Genomic DNA, 19,288 nt, shown 5'->3' with positions numbered 1-19,288 from the left:
AACTGAGTGGTGAGCAACACAGAAGGAGAATTGGGATGCCTAGGCTAACTTCACAAAGGGCAATAAATTTTATTTTATTTTATTTATTTTATATATTTTTAAAATACAATACATTTTAAACCAGTGACAAGACAAGGGAAAGGGGGTTTGGGTTTATCTTCCCTCCAATCTCCTTCAGAATGTAAGTTCCTTGAGAGCAGGGATTTTTGTCTGTTTTGTGCAATTCTGCTCCCCCACCCTCACAACACTGCCTGATTTGTGGTTAGAGCTCAGAAAATGTTTTTGAAATGAATCTGTTTCCCCATTTCATAGACAAGGAAACTGAAACTTGGGGTAATTTGCCCAAAGTGGTCTTAACTATTAGGATAACCAAATGAGATGAAGCTGTCAGCATCCAACTTGTGTTGGTTTTCAGTAAAATTTACCATTTATAATTGCTATGTCCTCATGCAACTTCTTAAAACTGGGAAATCTCCCATAAAAATGCACTAAAATGAGTTTTACCTTATATATTTGCTTCTTTTAAACACACACACACACACAAAATAAATTTTAAATACAAAACAATGATTTTAGTAAAAGAGGAATTTCTGTGTGTGGCTTTGATTCTATATTTATTTAATGTAATAACTTTATGCCTATTTTGACAGCAAAGATTATTATATGGATGAATTGAAACCTATTATGACACTAGCATAATAGATTACAGGGTTCTAGAAGTTTACTTTTCCAAAGAGATTTTTTTTCCCTAGTTAGAGATGAGGATTACTAAAGATAGCAGTCTATATCTGCATCTACTTTTTATAGATTTCCCCTCGCTTTTAGATTTATGTAAGATATGCTTCTCTCCATCAAGTTGTCATTACTTTTTTTTCCCTCCCCTCTTTCCTCAAGAAAGTCGAGTGTTTTTTCCGATCTGAAAGTGAGCTTACTTCGAAGGAATATCTAGGTGTGTTCACATCAGGAGGACTTGCTCCCAGCTTGGGAATTATGAATAGTACATATACTGGCATCTTCCACTTTAATTTAACTTTGGTAATAAGATTTTATTTTCTTCTTTGATATTATTAATAAGAAGCATAATCTTATACAGGATGTGTTTTTTAAAAAAATAGATAGTCCGTGATATCACATGTATACATGTTTAAACCTAACAATACAGTATTATGCTTTTTGCTTTAAATAGTTTTTAAGAAATTAGTATATGTGCTGCCAAAGTGAGCACAAGTTCCTAAGACATTTAAAAAAGATATGTATGGTTTTTTACTATTTACCTACATATTAATGATTTCCATTGATGTTCATTGTTTTCTGAAGATGCGAATTGCCATCTGGTGTCATATTTCTTTCGCCCAAAGAACTTTTATCATTTCTTATAGTCCAGGTCTGTGGGCAATTAATTCTCTGGAAATGAATTCTTGAAACTGTCTTTATTTTGCCCTTTCTTTTGCAGGTAATAAGAAAATATATACATGTTAAGATAATTTGCAAACCATACAGTTCACCTATTTAAAATGCACAATTAAATAGTGTTTAGTATATTCACAGAGTGCACAAACATCACTACTATCTAATTTTAGAACATTTTCGTGACTGTGAAAAGACAGCTCACGGTCCACATTAATAGTCCCTTCCCAGTCCACCCTCTGCTCTCCAGGTGTAGACAACCACTAAGCTTCCTCTGTCCCTGTGGATTTGCTTATTCTGAACATCTCCTGTAAATGAAATCTTACAACATGTATGTAAATGAAATTGTACAACACTTAGCTCTTTACGACTGGCTTCCCTTCAGTTACTGTAATTTCTCCAAGTTCCATCCACATGGTAGCATGTGTCAGATGGCCCATTTCTTTTTATTATCAAATAATATTGCAGTGTATCAATATCACATTTTTTAAATCCATTCATCAGTTGCTGGACATTTAGGTTATTTCCACTTTTTGGCTGTAATGAATCATGCTGCCATAAACATCTGTGTATGAATCTTTGTGTGGAAATTTGTTTGTTTGTTTTTTATTTCTCTTGGGTGTCTACCTGGGAAATGGAATTGCTAGGTCAGAGGGTAATAGTCTGACTACTACTTTTGCACTCTTTTATATTACCACCAGCACTGTATTAGGGTTCAAATTTCTCCACCTCCTCAACCACACTTGTCACTGTTGGTCTTTGTTGATAAAGCCATTCCGGTAGATGCGAAGTGCTATCTCATTTGGTTTTGATTTGCGTTCCCTGATGATTAAATGATGTTCAGCATCTTTTCATATGTTTATTGTCCATTTGAATATCTTCTATGTGGGGATATCTATTAGATTCTTTATTCATTCTTAATTGGGTTGTCTTATTATCATCTTTATATATTCTCAATACAAGTTCCCCTACCAGCCACATTATTGGCAAGTATTTTCTCCCATTTTCTGGATTGTATTTTTACTTTTTAGATAGTCTCCTTTGATGCACAAAAGTTGTTTTGAGGAAGCCTAGTTACCCATTTTGTTCCTTTTTCTTTGGTGTCATATATAGGAAATCATTGGCTAGTCCAAGGTCACAGAGATTTATCTCTCTGTTTTCTCCTAAGAGGTTCATAGTTTTAAATTTAAATTTAACTTTTAAATTTAGGTCTTTGATCCATTTTGAGTTCATTTTTATGTGTGGTGTGAGGCTGGGGTCCATATTAATACTTTTGTATGTGGATATCCATTTGTCGAAAATACTATTATTCTTCCCTACTGAATTGTTTTGGCATCTTTGTTGAAAACCCAACTGACCATAAAGGTGAGAGTTTATTTCTGGATTCTCAATTCCATTGAATTGATCTATACATCTATCCTTATGCTACTAACTACCATGTTGTCTTGATACTGTTGTTTTGTAGTAAGTTTTGAAGTAGAAAGCCATGAGTTCTTCAACTTTGTTATTCTTTTTCAAGGTTGTTTTTGCTAGTCTCTGTATGAATTCACTAGCTTCCATATGAATTTTAAGATAAGCTTGTCAATATTTATAAAGGAGCCTACTGGTAGAGATTGTGTTGAATGTATGGATCAATTTGGGTGGTATTGCCATTTTAATAATAATATTATCACCCCAATCCATGAATATAGGATGTTTTCCTATTTATTTAGATTTTCCTTACTCTTTCAACAATGTTTTCTAGTCTTCAGAGTATACGTTTTATACTGCTTTTGTTAATTTCATTCCTAATATTTTATTCTTTTTGATTCTATTGTAGAGGGATTGCTTACTTAATCTCATCTTCAGATGATCCTTTACAAGTGTATAGAAATACAGTTAATTTTTATATATTAATCTTGTATCTTGCAACCTTGCTGAAGTCATTTGTGAATTCTAAAGGTTTTTAGTGGTCACCTTGATTTTTGAATGATAGTTTTGTCAGATACAGAATCTCTGGTTGACTTCCATTTCCTTTTGATATTTTAAATGTTATTCTACATTTTTAATATGTCAACTGACACTATTGTTTCTGAGTGAGAAGTCAACTATTAATTGTATTATTGTCCCCTACATGTAATGTGTCCTTTTTCTCTGTATGATTTTTAAAAATATTTTATTTATTTATTTACTCATGAGAGACACACAGAGAGAGGCAGAAACAGAGGCAGAGGGAGAAACAGGCTCCCTGTGGGGAGCTTGATGTGGGACTCGATCCCAGGACCCCAGGATCACGACCTGAGCCAAAGGCAGATGCTCAACCACTGAGCCACCCAGGCATCCCTCTCTGGATGCTTTTAAGATTTTATTTTTGTATTTACCCTGATTGTGTTTCTCTGAGCTTCTTGGGTTATAAGTTTACCAGATTTGTAAAGTCTTCAGCTACTATTTCTCTAAAAAAGTGTTCTGCTCCTTTTTCTCTTTTCCTACTGTCTCTTTTCCTACTGGGGCTCTAATTATGCACAGTTTAGAATATACAGTATTTTCTCATAGATATCTAAGGCTCTGGTCATTTTTCTTTAATTATTTTCCCCCTTTTTTCAGACAGGGTAATTTCAACTGCTGTATCTCTAAAATCACTGATTCTTTATTTTACCATCTCCAATCTGTTCATCTAATAAATACTTTATTTCAGTTACTATATTTTTTGCCTCATTATTTTCATCTGGCTTTATTGTTGTATTTTTCATCTATGTGCTGGGATTCCCTACCCATCCTTTCACTAAGACACTTTCTTTAAGCCTACATACATTATTTGTTTTTTTTTTAAGGTTTTATTTATTTATTCATGAGAGATACAGAGAGAGAGAGAGAGAGGCAGAGACACAGAGACACAGGCAGAGGGAGAAGCAGGCTCCATGTAGGGAGCCCGACATGGGGCTCAATCCCGGGGCTCCAGGATCACACCCTGGGCTGAAGGCAGCGCTAAACCACTGAGCCACCCCGGCTGCCCTACATACATTATTTGTAATAGCTGCTTTGAAGTCTTCATCTACTCTCTGGACTCACTCTGGGTCCATTTATCATCTATTTTTTTTAATCAGTTACATGTTTCTTTTTCTTTTGGTTGAAACTGGACACATAAGATAAAAACCTATAGCAACTCTGGATTCTGTTATGTTTTTATGAGAGTTTGCTAGTGGAGAGGGGGGTGGTTGTTGGTTGTAGTATAAAAGGCTCTTTCTTGCCTTGACACAAACAGTAAACTGTGTTATCTATGGTTTCAGCAGCTGTTACCTCTGCTCAGTTTTTTAAAGCTTCCATGGTTTATTTTTTAACATGGCCTTCATTGGTCTCTGCACTTGTGTTGCCCCGGGGTTGGGGAAAATTTATATTTAACTCTTAGCTCAGTTTCCTTGCTCATTGTTTTTTCCCCTTAAATTCCCCAATTCTCAGTCAATACCAAGCTCTGTTCCCTGACACATCAAGCCAGTAATGCCTCAATTTTGTGCTACCTCAGCATGGTTGCATGATATTCCACTTCATAGTATTTTACATAATTGATTAACATTATAGTTATTTCTAATCTTCTACTATTACAAGTAATAATGAAAAATATTCTTGAACATATTTTATTTCCCACATATGTGAGTATAATATAGGATAAATGCCTAACAGTGAAATTACTATGTAAAGGGTATATGCATTTGATATTTTTATTTAATTTCCATTTTTAAAGATAGGGTAAAATATAACAAAAGTGTTGCCTTTAACATTGTCAAACTCTGTATTCTGATGTCTTCTTTATTCAAGTTCAGTGATCGAGTTTACTGGTTGATCAATATTCCCAGAGAAAACATTACAAAAAATACAGGTAAGAATGATCTGAATTAATTTTTTTATTCAAGGGTTTGCATTGCCAAATTTAGCAAGTAAACAGAAACATGTATATTCAAAAATTGTTTGCTATTCCAGGAAAATGTCTCATGTAGTATTTGGGACCTACTTACTAAAAATTATTATAGTTCATCTAAAATTCAAATTTAATTAGGGTTTCTATATTTTATCTGGCAATTCTATTACAAATAGATTGGTTTAACATACATAACATTTATATTGTTCTTTATTTAAGTAAACTCATTTTCTAGAACTCAAAAGTTGTGGTATGGAGAAATTCATGTACCAATAGGTTACCTTAAAATAGTCTGTAATATGTAACATAATATTTATTATGGAATCTCCTATTAAGCGTTATGTGATAGCATAGCTTTATATACGACAGTAAATACCCTTATGGAAAAAGGAGGAAAGTAAAATTTCAGGAGTTAAAAGTATTGAATTAGTGGACTGAGCTAGTAGATGTTGAGGCATGAAATACATTTTCATAATTTAAAAATGGTGGAGGGCATATTATTGTAATATGGTAGGTACAAAGAGTGGAAACCAACTTGGCTTCATTGAAGAAGAAAGAAGAAATTTGTTTTTGTCATGGAGCCCAAAGATAAAAATGCATCCAGTTTATAGGAAGGAATTATGACTAATAAATGGACAACCATCAAGACTTTCACCCTATTTCTCATTTCTATGTTTTTTGGATATCTACATTTATTTTTCTCTCTCTACAGACTAGCTTTCTAAAGCTGCCTCACTGCCAGTCAATTTTCTTAAATGTGTACTTCCTAGGAGCCAACCCAATTCCAAATTCCCAGGAGAGTATCTTTAATTGGCCTGATGTTGATCCAGTACCCACTCATATAGCAATCAAATGGTGATGAGGGACCAGGCCAGTGAGAATCATATAGGCCAACCTCTCTAGATACAGGAGTAATTAAACGGCATAGGGGATTGTGTGTCCTTTGGTGTAAATGTGGGGGGCTTAGAGTAAGGAAGAAATGATAGGAAAGTTTTCACATAAGGAAGTGTCAAGGACAAAAGTCTGCAAGAGAAACCCCAGTGCTGTAAATTCTGACATGAATTAGATCTATCTTTATTTATCTCAATTTTTTACAAGTTAATCTACTGGAAACTTGGTGATTTTTTTGGCAAGGAATTCATCCTGAAAATTGTACTCCTTTAAAAAAAATCTAAGTTAACTATCATCAATATTAGGATGGAATGTTCTAGCTCCTTGGCATAATATTGACATTAGATTGAGGACTGAAAAAAGTGAAGATCACTTGTTATTTTTGCTCCTTCCATTTACAAACTTTAATTTTAGAAATGCAGTGATTCTAGAGTCACCCAGACAGGAACAAAGGTGAACTGAGAACTTAAGCATTTTATAGAAACACACTACATGAGCTCTGTGTCTCTTGGTATAACTCCCTAGACTGAGTAAAAAATATTTTTGAGCTCATGATGTAATAGGAGAGGATGGCCTAATTAGTCATATGCTAGAAATCAGGGGGAGAAATATTCAGGGGGAATGGTCTCCTTTCCCCCTCACTCATTTTTTTTCTTTCCTTAATCATGTCTTATCTACTGTCCTGCAATGAATTGGAGTATTATGTAAGGATGACATCTTGGGAAGGATAGTTGAGGATACATCAACCACAAAGGTAGCAAAATAGTTATCATAGTAGTAGTAGAACTAGCAGGTTCATCACTACTCTAAATACTTTACCTATACTAACTCATCTATCCCTCACTGTGTGGTAGGTATCATTATCATGTCCATTTTTTTTCAAGATTTATTTATTTGTTGGCAAGGGCAGGGGAGTGAGGGGCCAAGGGAGAAGAGGAGAGAGTTCCAAGCAGACTCCGTACTGAGCTCAGAGCCTGATGCAGGGCTCAATCCCATGACCCTGCGATCATGACTTGTGCTGAAATCAAGTCAGTTCCTTAACCAACCGTGCCATTCTGGTGCTCCTATTATGTCCATTTTCACACGATTTAACTAAGACCCAAGGAGCTGCAGGGAGACGCAGTGATAGCTAGAAAGTGCTAAAGGTAGTTTGAAGTTAGAACAGCATAGAACTGTTGAAAGTAAAAAGAGTTTCTCTTTTATTTATACTTCATGATTTCTTCTATTTTTCATTTATAAGGTATAATTTGCATTCAGTAAAATGTACCCTTTTTATAAAGCATCTAGTTCTGTAAGTTTACACAAATGTGTACAGTTGTATAATCACTACGGTCAAGATACTGAACTGCTCCATCACCCCATAAAATTACCCCACCTGGAGTCAACGTCTCCCCATTGTCCAAGCCCCAGCCACCACACATCTGTTTTCTGTTCCTGTTGCTTTGCCTATCCTGGAGTCATATACATGGAATCATGGAATACATAGCCTCTTGAATTTGGCTTCTTTCACTTACCATAATTCATTTGAGATTCATCTGTGTTGTAATTTCTTTGATTTTCTTCCTGGAAAGTATTCCATTGTATGGGCTATACCAGAGTTAATTTTATTGAAGGGCATTTGGATTTTCCCAGTTTTTAGCTATTTTGAGTAAGGTTGTTATAAGAATTCTCAGACAGGTTCCCTTGTGAACATAAACTTTCGTTGCATTTAGCTAATACCAAATAGTAGGATCACTGGGTTATATGGTAAGTGTAAGTTTAACTTTATAAGAAATTGTCAAACTATTTTCCAAAATAGTTGTATCATTCTGCGTTCTCACCAACAGGTTATCTGAATCCATGCCAGCACTTAGTATGTGTAAGGGTGTGGGGTGTGTGTGTGTGTGTGTGTGTGTAATTTTAACCATCCTAATATATGTATGGAACCATTTAATAATTTTAATTTGCATTTCCCTAATAACTAATGCCATTGAACATTTTTGTGCTTAAATGCCATTTGAATTATCTATGTAAATATTTTGCAAGTTTGTTGTATATTTTGGATACACGTCCCTTATCAGATGTATGACCTACAATATGTTTTTCCTACTCTGTGGCTTGTGTTTTTCATCTCTTAAGAATATCTCTTGAAGATCAGAGTTTTTAATTTGGGTGAAGTCTAATTTATCAGTTTTTTTACTTTATGGATTGCACTTTTGGCATCATAGCTAAATCAAGTTCACAAAGGTGTTCTACATTTACTTCTAGAAGTTTATGGTTCCAGGTTTGGTATTTAGGCCTATGACTCAGTATGAGCTAATGTGTGCTATATGGACTGAGGTTAATTTGGGGGGGGATCATGGGTACCCAATTATTCCAGCACCATTGTTATAAAGACTATTTTATCTCCATTGTATTGCTATTTTTGGGCTCTGTGTCTTTTCACCAATACCATATTGTCTCACTTGAGCTTTATAAATAATAGGCTTATAATAAGTAATGTTAATCCTTCGACTTTGATCTTCTTTTTCAAAATTGTTTTGGTTAGTATACTTCTTTTGCCTTTCTCTATAAATTTTAGAATAAACTCATTTAGTTCTATAAAAAATCCTGTGGTTTTTAAATTTGAGTTGCATTAAATCGATAGTTTAGAGAGAATTGACATCTTACCACTGAATCTTCCAATCCATGGACACTGTATACCTCTCCATTTATTTATATCATATCTTCTTTGAACTATTTCATCAGGGTTTTGTGGATTTCACCATAGGAAAAAAATGTTCAGCATTAAAAAATCTTTATACCTAAGTATCTCATATTTTTTGGGTATTGTAGATGGTTATTTTTAATATTTGAATTTCCAACTGTTAATTGAGAGTATGTAGAAATATGATTGGTTTTTGCAGATTGATTGTGTATCTTGCAACCTTGTTAAATTCACTTATTGGTTCTAGCCTTTTGTATATTCTTTGGTTCTTCTATGTGGAAAAAGCATTCATCCAGAAATAAGAGATAATTTCATTTCTTCCTTTTCAGTACATATTCATTTTATTTATTTCTCTTGCCTTATTTGTAGTGGTAGGACCTCCAGTACCATATTGGTAGGGGACATCCTGGCCTTGCTTCCAATTTTAGGGGGAAAACATTCAATCTTTCATCATTAGGTATGATGTTATCATAAGTATTTTGTAGATGCTCTTTATCATGTTACAGAAATTCCCTTCTAGTACTGGTTTGCTAGTTTTTTTTTAAATCATGAATTGGTGTTGAAATTTGTGAAATGCTCTTTCTGCATCTGTTGAGAAAATAAGGATTGTCTTATTTAGTCTGTTGATATGGTGGATTTCATTGATTCCTTTTTGAATTTTGAGCTAGTCTTGCAATCCTAGGATAAACGACTCTTGGTTATGATGTAGTATCCTTTTTATATATTGTTGGACTCATTTGGCTGGTAGGTTCTTGTGGTTATTAGCCCAGAGTTTAATTTTCTCCCAAGGTCTTTATCTTGTTTTGGTATCCAGTAATGCTATTGTTATAAAATGATTTGCTCTGCTGTTCGGTGGTTGCTGATGAACAGCCAGGGTGGTGTTCAACGTTAAGCTGCAAAAGGTCATGCAGGGATTTAGGGAGGAATCCAGGTAGACCAGCACAGGTGATAACATCTAGGAGTTCTTACAGAGCTTCAGGTTTTTTAGAATCTTCATCACCCTGGGGAATGTCTTCATGATGTCCTGCAGGATCCAGCTGTTTGGCTCTTGAGCCACAGATATGGTACTAGGAACACACCTGCCCAGATGCCAGGTCTGCATCCCTCCATTCCTGATGACTTTGAGAATGTTTTTGACTAGGAAGCCACTGATCTTCCCGGAAAGCCCAAGCTTGTGGGGGCAAGGGGAAGGGGGAGAGATTGTTCCTCAAGATGTGCACAATTTCCCAGCCACATTGCTTTTCTTTCATTCTTTTTTTTTTTCCAAAGGTTATTTTCACTTTGGTCTCTGAATTAAAATGCTGTCTAGTTAAGGAGTTTCAGGAAGGCTTCAATAAGAGGCTGTGATAACACTGCATTCCCCACAGATAAAAGAACATGACTAAATCATTTTATTCAACTGGAAGTCAAGCTTTCACTAGAAACTTGTTTCTGAATATTTCTTGGTTTATTTTTAATAGCCATCCTTTGGGGTCAAATTTTACAGGTTCTAAAAAAATATTTTACTTGGAGGGGCAAGATGGTGAGAGAGTAGGGTCCCCAAGTCTCCTGTCCCCACCAAATTACCTAGATAACCTTCAAATCATCCTGAAAATCTACGAATTTGGCCTGAGATTTAAAGAGAGAGCAGCTGGAATGCTACAGTGAGAAGAGTTCACGCTTCTATCAGGGTAGGAAGACGGGGAAAAAGAAATAAAGAAACAAAAGGCCTCCAAGGGGGAGGGGCCCGCGAGGAGCCGGGCTGAGGCCGGGGCGAGTGTCCCCAGGACAGGAGAGCCCCGTCCCGGAGAAGCAGGAGCTGCACCGACCTTCCCGGGGGAAAGGGGCCCGCAGGGAGTTGGAGCAGGACCCAGGAGGGCGGGGATGCCCTCGGGCTCCCGGGGACACTAACAGACACCTGCGCCCCGGGAGATGCGCCGAGCTCCCCAAGGGCTGCAGCGCGCACGGCGGGACCCGGAGCAGCTCCGGGGGCTCGGGGGCGGCTCCGCGGAGGGGGCTGCGGGGCGGGAGCAGCTCCGGGGGGCTCGGGGGCGGCTCCGCGGAGGGGGCTGCGGGGCGGGAGCGCGAATCCAACAGCGCAGGCTGCAGCACAGGGCGCCGGGACACAGCCCAGGATCCGGCCTCCCCCCTCCCCCGGCAGGCAGAGGCCTGGAGGGCCCAGGACAGCAAGGACGCTCCTGCCCCGAGCTGAGCAGATCAGCGGCCCCGCCCCGGAGCCTCCAGGCCCTGCAGACGGGGAGCTCAGTAGTTACTGCGGGGGCTGACTCCAGGGCTGCAAGAGCTGGCCCCGCCACTGGGATTGTTCCTCCTGGGGCCTCACGGGGTAAACAACCCCACTGAGCCCTGCACCAGGCAGGGGCAGAGAAGCTCCCCCAAGTGCTAACACCTGAAAATCAGCACAACAGGCCCCTCCCCCAGAAGACCAGCTAGACGGATCAGTTCCAGGGGAAGTCAAGGGACTTAAAGTGTACAGAATCAGAAGATACTCCCCCGTGTTTTGATTTTTTTTTTTTGCTTTTTGATTTCTGTTTGATACCCCACCCTTCTTTCTCTTTTTCTTCTCTTTATTCTCTTTTTTCTTCCTTTTTTATTTTTCTATTTTTTTCCTTCTTTCTCTCCTCTCTTTTTCTCCTTTTCCCAATACAATTTTTTTTTGGCCACTCTGCACTGAGCAAAATGACTAGAAGGAACACCTCACCTCAAAAGAAAGAATCAGAAATAGTCCTCTCTCCCACAGAGTCACAGAATTTGGATGGCAACTCAAAGTCAGAAAGCCAATTCAGAAGCACTATTATACAGCTACTGGTGGCTCTAGAAAAAAGCATAAAGGACTCAAGAGACTTCATGACTGTAGAATTTAGATCTCATCAGGCAAAAATTAAAAATCAATGGAATGAGATGCAATCCAAACTAGAAGTCCTAACGACGAGGGTTAACGAGGTAGAAGAATGAGTGATTGACATAGAAGACAAGTTGATGGCAAAGAGGGAAACTAAGGAAAAAAAGAAAATCGAAAGACCATGAGGATAGATAAAGGGAAATAAATGACAGCCTGAGGAGGAAAAACCTACGTTTAATTGGGGTTCCCGAGGGCGCCGAAAGGGAGAGAGGTCAAGAATATGTATTTGTACAAATCATAGCTGAAAACTTTCCTAATCTGGGAAGGGAAACAGGCATTTAGATCCAGGAAATAGAGAGATCCCCCCCCCCAAAATCAATAAAAACCGTTCAACACCTCGACATTTAATAGTGAAGCTTGCAAATTCCAAAGATAAAGAGAAGATCCTTAAAACAGCAAGAGACAAGAAATCCCTGACTTTAATGGGGAGGACTATTAGGGTAACAGCAGACCTCTCCACAGAGACCTGGCAGGCCAGAAAGGGCTGGCAGGATATATTCAGGGTCCTAAATGAGAAATACATGCAACCAAGAATACTTTATCCAGCAAGGTTCTCATTCAGAATGGAAGGAGAGATAAAGAGCTTCCAAGACAGGCAGGAACTGAAAGAATATGTGACCTCCAAACGAGCTCTGCAAGAAACTTTAAGGGGGACTCTTCAAATTCCCCTTTAAGAAAAAGTCCAGTGGAACAATCCACAAAAACAAGGACTGAATAGATATCATGATGACACTAAACTCATATCTTTCAAAAGTAACTCTGAACGTGAACAGGCTTAATGACCCCATCAAAAGGCGCAGGGTTTGAGACTGGATAAAAAAGCAGGACCCATTTATCTGCTGTCTACAAGAGACTCATTTTAGACAGAAGGACACCTACAGCCTGAAAATAAAAGGTTGTAGAACCATTTACCATTCAAATGGTCCTCAAAAGAAAGCAGAGGTAGCCATCCTTACATCAGATAAACTAAAATTTACCCCGAAGACTGTAGTGAGAGATGAAGAGGGACACTATATCATGCTTAAAGGATCTATCCAACAAGAGGACTTAACAATCCTCAATATATATGCCCTGAATGTGTGAGCTGCCAAATATATCAATCAATTAATAACCAAAGTTAAGATATACTTAGATAATAATACACTTATACTTGGTGACTAAAATCTAGCGCTTTCTATACTTGATAGGTCTTCTAAACACAACATCTCCAAAGAAACGAGAGCTTTAAATGATACAGTGGACCAGATGGATTTCACAGATATCTACAGAACTTTACATCCAAACTCAAGTGAATACACATTCTTCTCAAGTGCATGTGGAACTTTCTCTAGAATAGACCACATACTGGGTCACAAATCGGGTCTGAACCGATACCAAGAGATTGGGATCGTCCCCTGCATATTCTCAGACCATAATGCCTTGAAATTAGAACTAAATCACAACAAGAAGTTGTGAAGGACCTCAAACAAGTGGAAGTTAAGGACCATCCTGCTAAAAGATGAAAGGGTCAACCAGGAAATTCAGGAAGAATTAAAAAGATTCATGGAAACTAATGAGAATGGAGATACAACCGTTCAAAATCTTTGGGATGCAGCAAAAGCAGTCCTAAGGGGGAAATACATCGCAATACAAGCATCCATTCAAAAACTGGAAAGAACTCAAATACAAAAGCTAACCTTACACATAAAGGAGCTAGAGAAAAAACAGCAAATAGATCCTACACCCAGCAGAAGAAGGGAGTTAATAAAGATTCGAGCAGAACTCAACAAAATCGAGACCAGAAGAACATGGAACAGGTCAACAAAACCAGGAGTTGGTTCTTTGAAAGAATTAATCAGATAGATAGACCATTAGCCAGCCTTATTAAAAAGAAGAGAGAGAAGACTCAAATTAATAAAATCATGAATGAGAAAGGAGAGATCACTACCAACACCAAGGAAATACAAACGATTTTAAAAACATATTATGAACATCTATATGCCAATAAATTAGGCAACCTAGAAGAAATGGACGCATTTCTCAAAAGCTACACACTACCAAAACTGGAACAGGAAGAAATAGAAAACCTGAACAGGCCAATAACCAGGGAGGAACTTGAAGCAGTCATCAAAAACCTCCCAAGACACAAAAGTCCAGGGCCAGTTGGCTTCCCTGGGGAATTCTATCAAACATTTAAAGAAACCATATCTACTCTACTAAGCTGTTTGGAAAGATAGAAAGAGATGGAGTACTTCCAAATTCGTCCTATGAGGCCAGCATCACCTTAATTCCAAAACCAGACAAAGACCCCACCAAAAAAGAAACTTATAGACCAATATCCCTGATGAACATGGATTCAAAAGTTCTCAACAAGATACTAGCCAATAGGATCCAACAGTACATTAAGAAAATTATTCACCATGACCAAGTAGGATTTATTCCCGGGACACAAGGCTGGTTCAACACCCGTAAAACAATCAATGTGATTCAACATATCAGCAAGAGTAAAACCAAGAACCATATGATCCTCTCATTAGATGCAGAGAAAGCATTTGACAAAATACAGCATCCATTCCTGATCAAAACTCTTCAGAGTGTAGGGATGGAGGGAACATTCCTCAACATCTTGAAAGCCATCTATGAAAAGCCCATAGCAAATATCATTCTCAATGGGAAAGCACGGGGAGCCTTTCCCCTAACATCAGGAGCAAGACAGGGATGACCACTCTCATCACTGCTATTCAACATAGTACTGGAAGTCCTAGCCTCAGCAATCAGACAACAAAAAGACATTAAAGGCATTCAAATTGGCAAAGAAGAAGTCAAACTCTCCCTTTCGCCGATGACATGATACTCTCCATAGAAAACCCAAAAGCCTCCACCCCAAGATTGCTAGAACTCATACAGCCATTTGGCAGTGTGGCAGGATACAAAATCAATGCCCAGAAGTCAGTGGCATTTCTAGACACTAACAATGAGACTGAAGAAAGAGAAATTAAGGAGTCAATCCCATTTACAATTGCATCCAAAAGCATAAGATACCTAGGAATAAACCTTACCAAAAAGGTAAAGGATCTATACCCTAAAAACCACAGAACACTTCTGAAGGAAATTGAGGAAGACACAAAGAGATGGAAAAATATTCCATGCTCATGGATTGGAAGAATTAATATCGTGAAAATGTCAATGTTACCCAGGGCAATTTACACGTTTAATGCAATCCCTATCAAAATACCATGGGCTTTATTCAGAGAGTTAGAACAAATTATTTTAAGATTTGTGTGGAATCAGAAAAGACCCCGAATAGCCAGGGGAATTTTAAAAAAGAAAACCATATCTGGGGGCATCACAATGCCAGATTTCAGGTTGTACTACAAAGCTGTGGTCATCAAGACAGTGTGGTCCTGGCACAAAAACAGACACATAGATCAATGGAACAGAATAGAGAATCCAGAAGTGGACCCTCAGCTTTATGGTCAACTAATATTCGATAAAGGAGGAAAGACTATCCATTGGAAGAAAGACAGTCTCTTCAATAAATGGTGCTGGGAAAATTGGACATCCACATGCAGAAGAATGAAACTAGACCACTCTCTTTCACCATACACAAAGAGAAACTCAAAATGGATGAAAGATCTAAATGAGACAAGTTTCCATCAAAATCCTAGAGGAGAACACAGGCAACACCCTTTTTGAACTTGGCCACAGTAACTTCTTGCAAGATACATCCATGAAGGCAAAAGAAACAAAAGCAAAAATGAACTATTGGGACTTCATCAAGATAAGAAGCTTTTGCACAGCAAAAAGTCAACAAAACTCAAAGACAACCTACAGAATGGGAGAAGATATTTGCAAATTACGTATCAGATAAAGGGCTAGTTTCCAAGATCTATAAAGAACTTATCAAACTCAACACCAAAGAAACAAACAACCCACTCATGAAATGGGCAAAAGACATGAAGAGAAATCTCACAGAGGAAGACATAGACATGGCCAACACGCACATGAGAAAATGCTCGGTATCACTTGCCATCAGGGAAATAGAAATCAAAACCACAATGAGCAAATGGTGGGTATTTGTCATTTCTAATAGCTGAGTAATATTCCATTGTATACATAAACCACATCTTCTTTATCCATTCATCTTTCGATGGACACCGAGGCTCCTTCCACAGTTTGGCTATTGTGGCCATTGCTGCTAGAAACATCGGGGTGCAGGTGTCCCGGCGTTTCATTGCATCTGAATCTTTGGGGTAAATCCCCAACAGTGCAATTGCTGGGTCGTAGGGCAGGTCTATTTTTAACTCTTTGAGGAACCTCCACACAGATTTCCAGAGTGGCTGCACCAGTTCACATTCCCACCAACAGTGTAAGAGGGTTCCCTTTTCTCCGCATCCTCTCCAACATTTGTTGTTTCCTGTCTTGTTAATTTTCCCCATTCTCACTGGTTGAGGTGGTATCTCATTGTGTATCTAGTTTCATTCTTCTGCATGTGGATGTCCAATTTTCCCAGCACCATTTATTGAAGAGACTGTCTTTCTTCCAATGGATAGTCTTTCCTCCTTTATCGAATATCAACATGGATGGAACTGGAGGGTATTATGCTGAGTGAAGTGAGTCAATCGGAGAATCACAAACATCTTATGTTCTCATTCATTTGGGGCATATAAATAATAGTGAAAGGGTATTTAAGGGATGGTGGAAGAAATGGGTAGGAAATATTAGAAAGGGAGACAGAACATAAAGACTCCTAACTCTGGGAAACGAACAAGGGGTGGTGGAAGGGGAGGACGGCGGGGTGTGGAGGTGAATGGGTGACGGGCACTGAGAGGGGCACTTGACGGGATGAGCACTGGGTGTCATTCTGTATGTTGGCAAATTGAACACCATAAAAAATAAATTTATTATTAAAAATTTTTACTTATTTTAGCGGGAGGGAGAGATAGAGCCATATGTGAGCAGGGCGGTGGGCGGTGAAGGGAGAGGGAGAAAGAGTCCCAAGCAGGCTCCAGAGAGCAGAGCCTATCCTGGGGCTATCCCACAGTCCTGACATCATGTCCTGAGCCAAAACAAGAGTTCCCCTCTCTTAACCAACTCTGCCGCCTGGCTGCACCAAATTATATAGATTTTTAAAAATCATTTTCATCCAGGGATCTGGTGAAAGGTTAGCTTTTTAGTTTTGAGTCATGCTCTTTATTGGACAGTATCTATGAATAATGAACAAGTTCATTGTTGCTGGGACCAGCTAGAGGTTCTGTGTCCAAATCCCCTCACACCACACCCCCGCCATCCAGATTGGCTCTGCTTGGCAATTCGGTGCAGCTGGGGTCATCCCCAGAACTTTAAGGGTGAAGATTCTCATGGAAGAGGGAGCCAGAACATTCAACAGAAGCACAGGGAATGTTATGAGAAATTTTGCCCTGTCTTGAATTTGTTAAATTAATTCACTCCGGGCGCTCTTAATTGTGTAATTGCTGGAACGGTGAAGATATTATGACTAACTTCTGAAAGCCAGGGTTTCTGGGTCTGCTTTTCAAGAGGGTGATTCCAAGATTGAAAAACAATGAGCCTCATTCTAGGCGATATGGCGCTTTGCACAGAGGTTTCTTTGGAATAGAGTCCTGGTGTAATTGCCAAAATGAAATGCAGGTGGTCACTGCCTGGAATCCCACAGTGCTGCGTGTTTGTTTGTTGTAGTTTTTGAAATCCTGTGTTTCAGGGAAACCGGGTGGGAAGGAAAAGTAAGTACACAGGTTTTTAGAACTAAGTGACGCTGAAAACAAAGCTGATTTCTAAAAAGAGAAATAGACAAATACATAAATAGATAAATATGAGGAAGAGTCCCTCCTCTGTTACAGAAAAAATTTTAGAGTATCAGCTTTCATTAAATGTTTGGTGGGCTTCTCCAGGCCAGTGAAAACATCCAGGCTTGGAGTTTTCTTTGTGAGAAAGCTTTTTAACCCCAAATTTGGTTTCCTTAATAGGTATGGGCATATTCATGTTTTCTTTTTTTTTTTCTTAAGTGCGTTTTGGCAGCTTGCGTCTATCAAGGAACTTTTCCATTTCATCTACAGTTTTGAATTTACGGCACAAGAACCATTTGTGATATTCTCGTATTACCCTTAGAATATAGAGTCTGCAGTGACGTTCCCCATTTCATCTCTAAGACGACTTACTTGTACCTTTTTTCCTTCTTGATTAGTCTGATAAGTTCATCCGTTTTATAGACCCTTTCAAAGAAGTATCTTTTGATTTCATTGATTGTGAATAGTTTTCCTGTGCTTCATTTCCTTGACCTTTAGATTATCCTACTTACTTTTGGTTCAGCTTACTGCTTTTTCCCCTAGTTTCTTAAATTTGGAAGCTTTAGATTAGGGGCCGGAAAACAATGCTTTTGGTCTGCAGCCTGTTTTTGTAAACAGAGTTTTACTGGGACACAGGCATGTTCATTTGTGTGTTTGCTGCGGCTGCTTTTGTACTACCTTGGCGGAGTTGAAGCATTGTGACAGAGGCCATATGGCCCACAAAGCCCGAAGTGTTTACAATTTGACTCTGTATAAAGCCATTGCTCTCTTTCATCCCTGGCTTCAGATAATTGATTTATTTCTTTAATCCAGTATAAATATTTTACTGCTATATATTTCTCTCTAGCCCTGCTTTATCTGCATCTCATAAACTTTGATTTGGTGTGTTTAAATTTCCTCTCAATTCAAAATATATTCTAATTCTCCATGCTACTTTCTTTTTGACCTGTGGTTATTTAGAAGTATGTTGTAAGCTGTCCACATATTTGGGGATTTTTCCAGATAGCTTTGTTATCAATTTTTCTAGATTAATTCTGTGTTCTGAGAATATATCTCATATGATAATTTGTTGTTTTGTACGGCCTGTTTGGTGAATCTACCACATGCACTTGAAAAAAAGTATTTATTCTGCTCCTCTCAGCTGGAGTATCCTAGCAATGTTGATTAGCTCAGTTGGTTGATAGTGTTCAGCTTTTCTACATTCTTACTATTTTTTATCAATCACTGACAGAGGAGTATTGATAATATCCCACTATAATTGTGGATTTTTAAAATATCTCTTTCAGGTTTTATCAGCCTTTGATTCATGTCTTTTGAACCTCCTGTTAAGCATGTACACGTTTAGGGCTGTCACATCTTTCTAGGGAATTGATCCCTTTACCTTATGCATTGGCCCTCTTTATTCCTCATATTATCTTGATCTGAAATCTGCTTTGTCAAATATTGATACAGCCACTACAGCTGTGAATTAGTGTTTGCATAACGTGTCTTGTTTCATCCTCTTGCCTTTTTTTTTCTCCCCAAGTCAGCCTTTAGAGCACATTAACCAACAGAGGGGAAGCACACAAATGAATTATTTATTTATCTATCTATCTATCTATCTATCTATCTATCTATCTATTTATTTATTTATTTATTTTACACAAATGAATTTTAAAATAAAGCCAAGGCATCAGTAAATAAGATCTGACACAGAAGTACCCATTGAAAATATAATTCGAGATGCCTTC

At 38.1% G+C, this 19,288-nt stretch overlaps 1 protein-coding gene across 4 annotated transcripts in view; it reads left to right on the top strand.

The window, feature by feature from the left end:
- Nucleotides 1–19,288, top strand: part of CATSPERB (catsper channel auxiliary subunit beta) — a 142,651-nt gene that overhangs the window by 9,629 nt on the left and 113,734 nt on the right. For all 4 annotated transcript variants that reach the window (XR_013385799.1, XM_077908506.1, XM_077908504.1 and 1 more), the window contains exons 4-5: nucleotides 895–1,035; nucleotides 5,200–5,260. Coding sequence is in view for 3 of the 4 variants with exons in the window: in XM_077908506.1 (XP_077764632.1) it covers nucleotides 895–1,035; nucleotides 5,200–5,260 (202 nt within the window). In the remaining variant the exon portion in view is untranslated. The remainder of the gene's footprint in view (nucleotides 1–894; nucleotides 1,036–5,199; nucleotides 5,261–19,288) is intronic.

The sequence above is a fragment of the Canis aureus genome, chromosome 9 (assembly GCF_053574225.1).
Source record: "Canis aureus isolate CA01 chromosome 9, VMU_Caureus_v.1.0, whole genome shotgun sequence".
NCBI classification, from domain to species: domain Eukaryota; kingdom Metazoa; phylum Chordata; class Mammalia; order Carnivora; family Canidae; genus Canis; species Canis aureus.
Note: the sequence above shows the minus strand (reverse complement) of the source record. Positions and strands in the feature narration are given on the sequence as shown.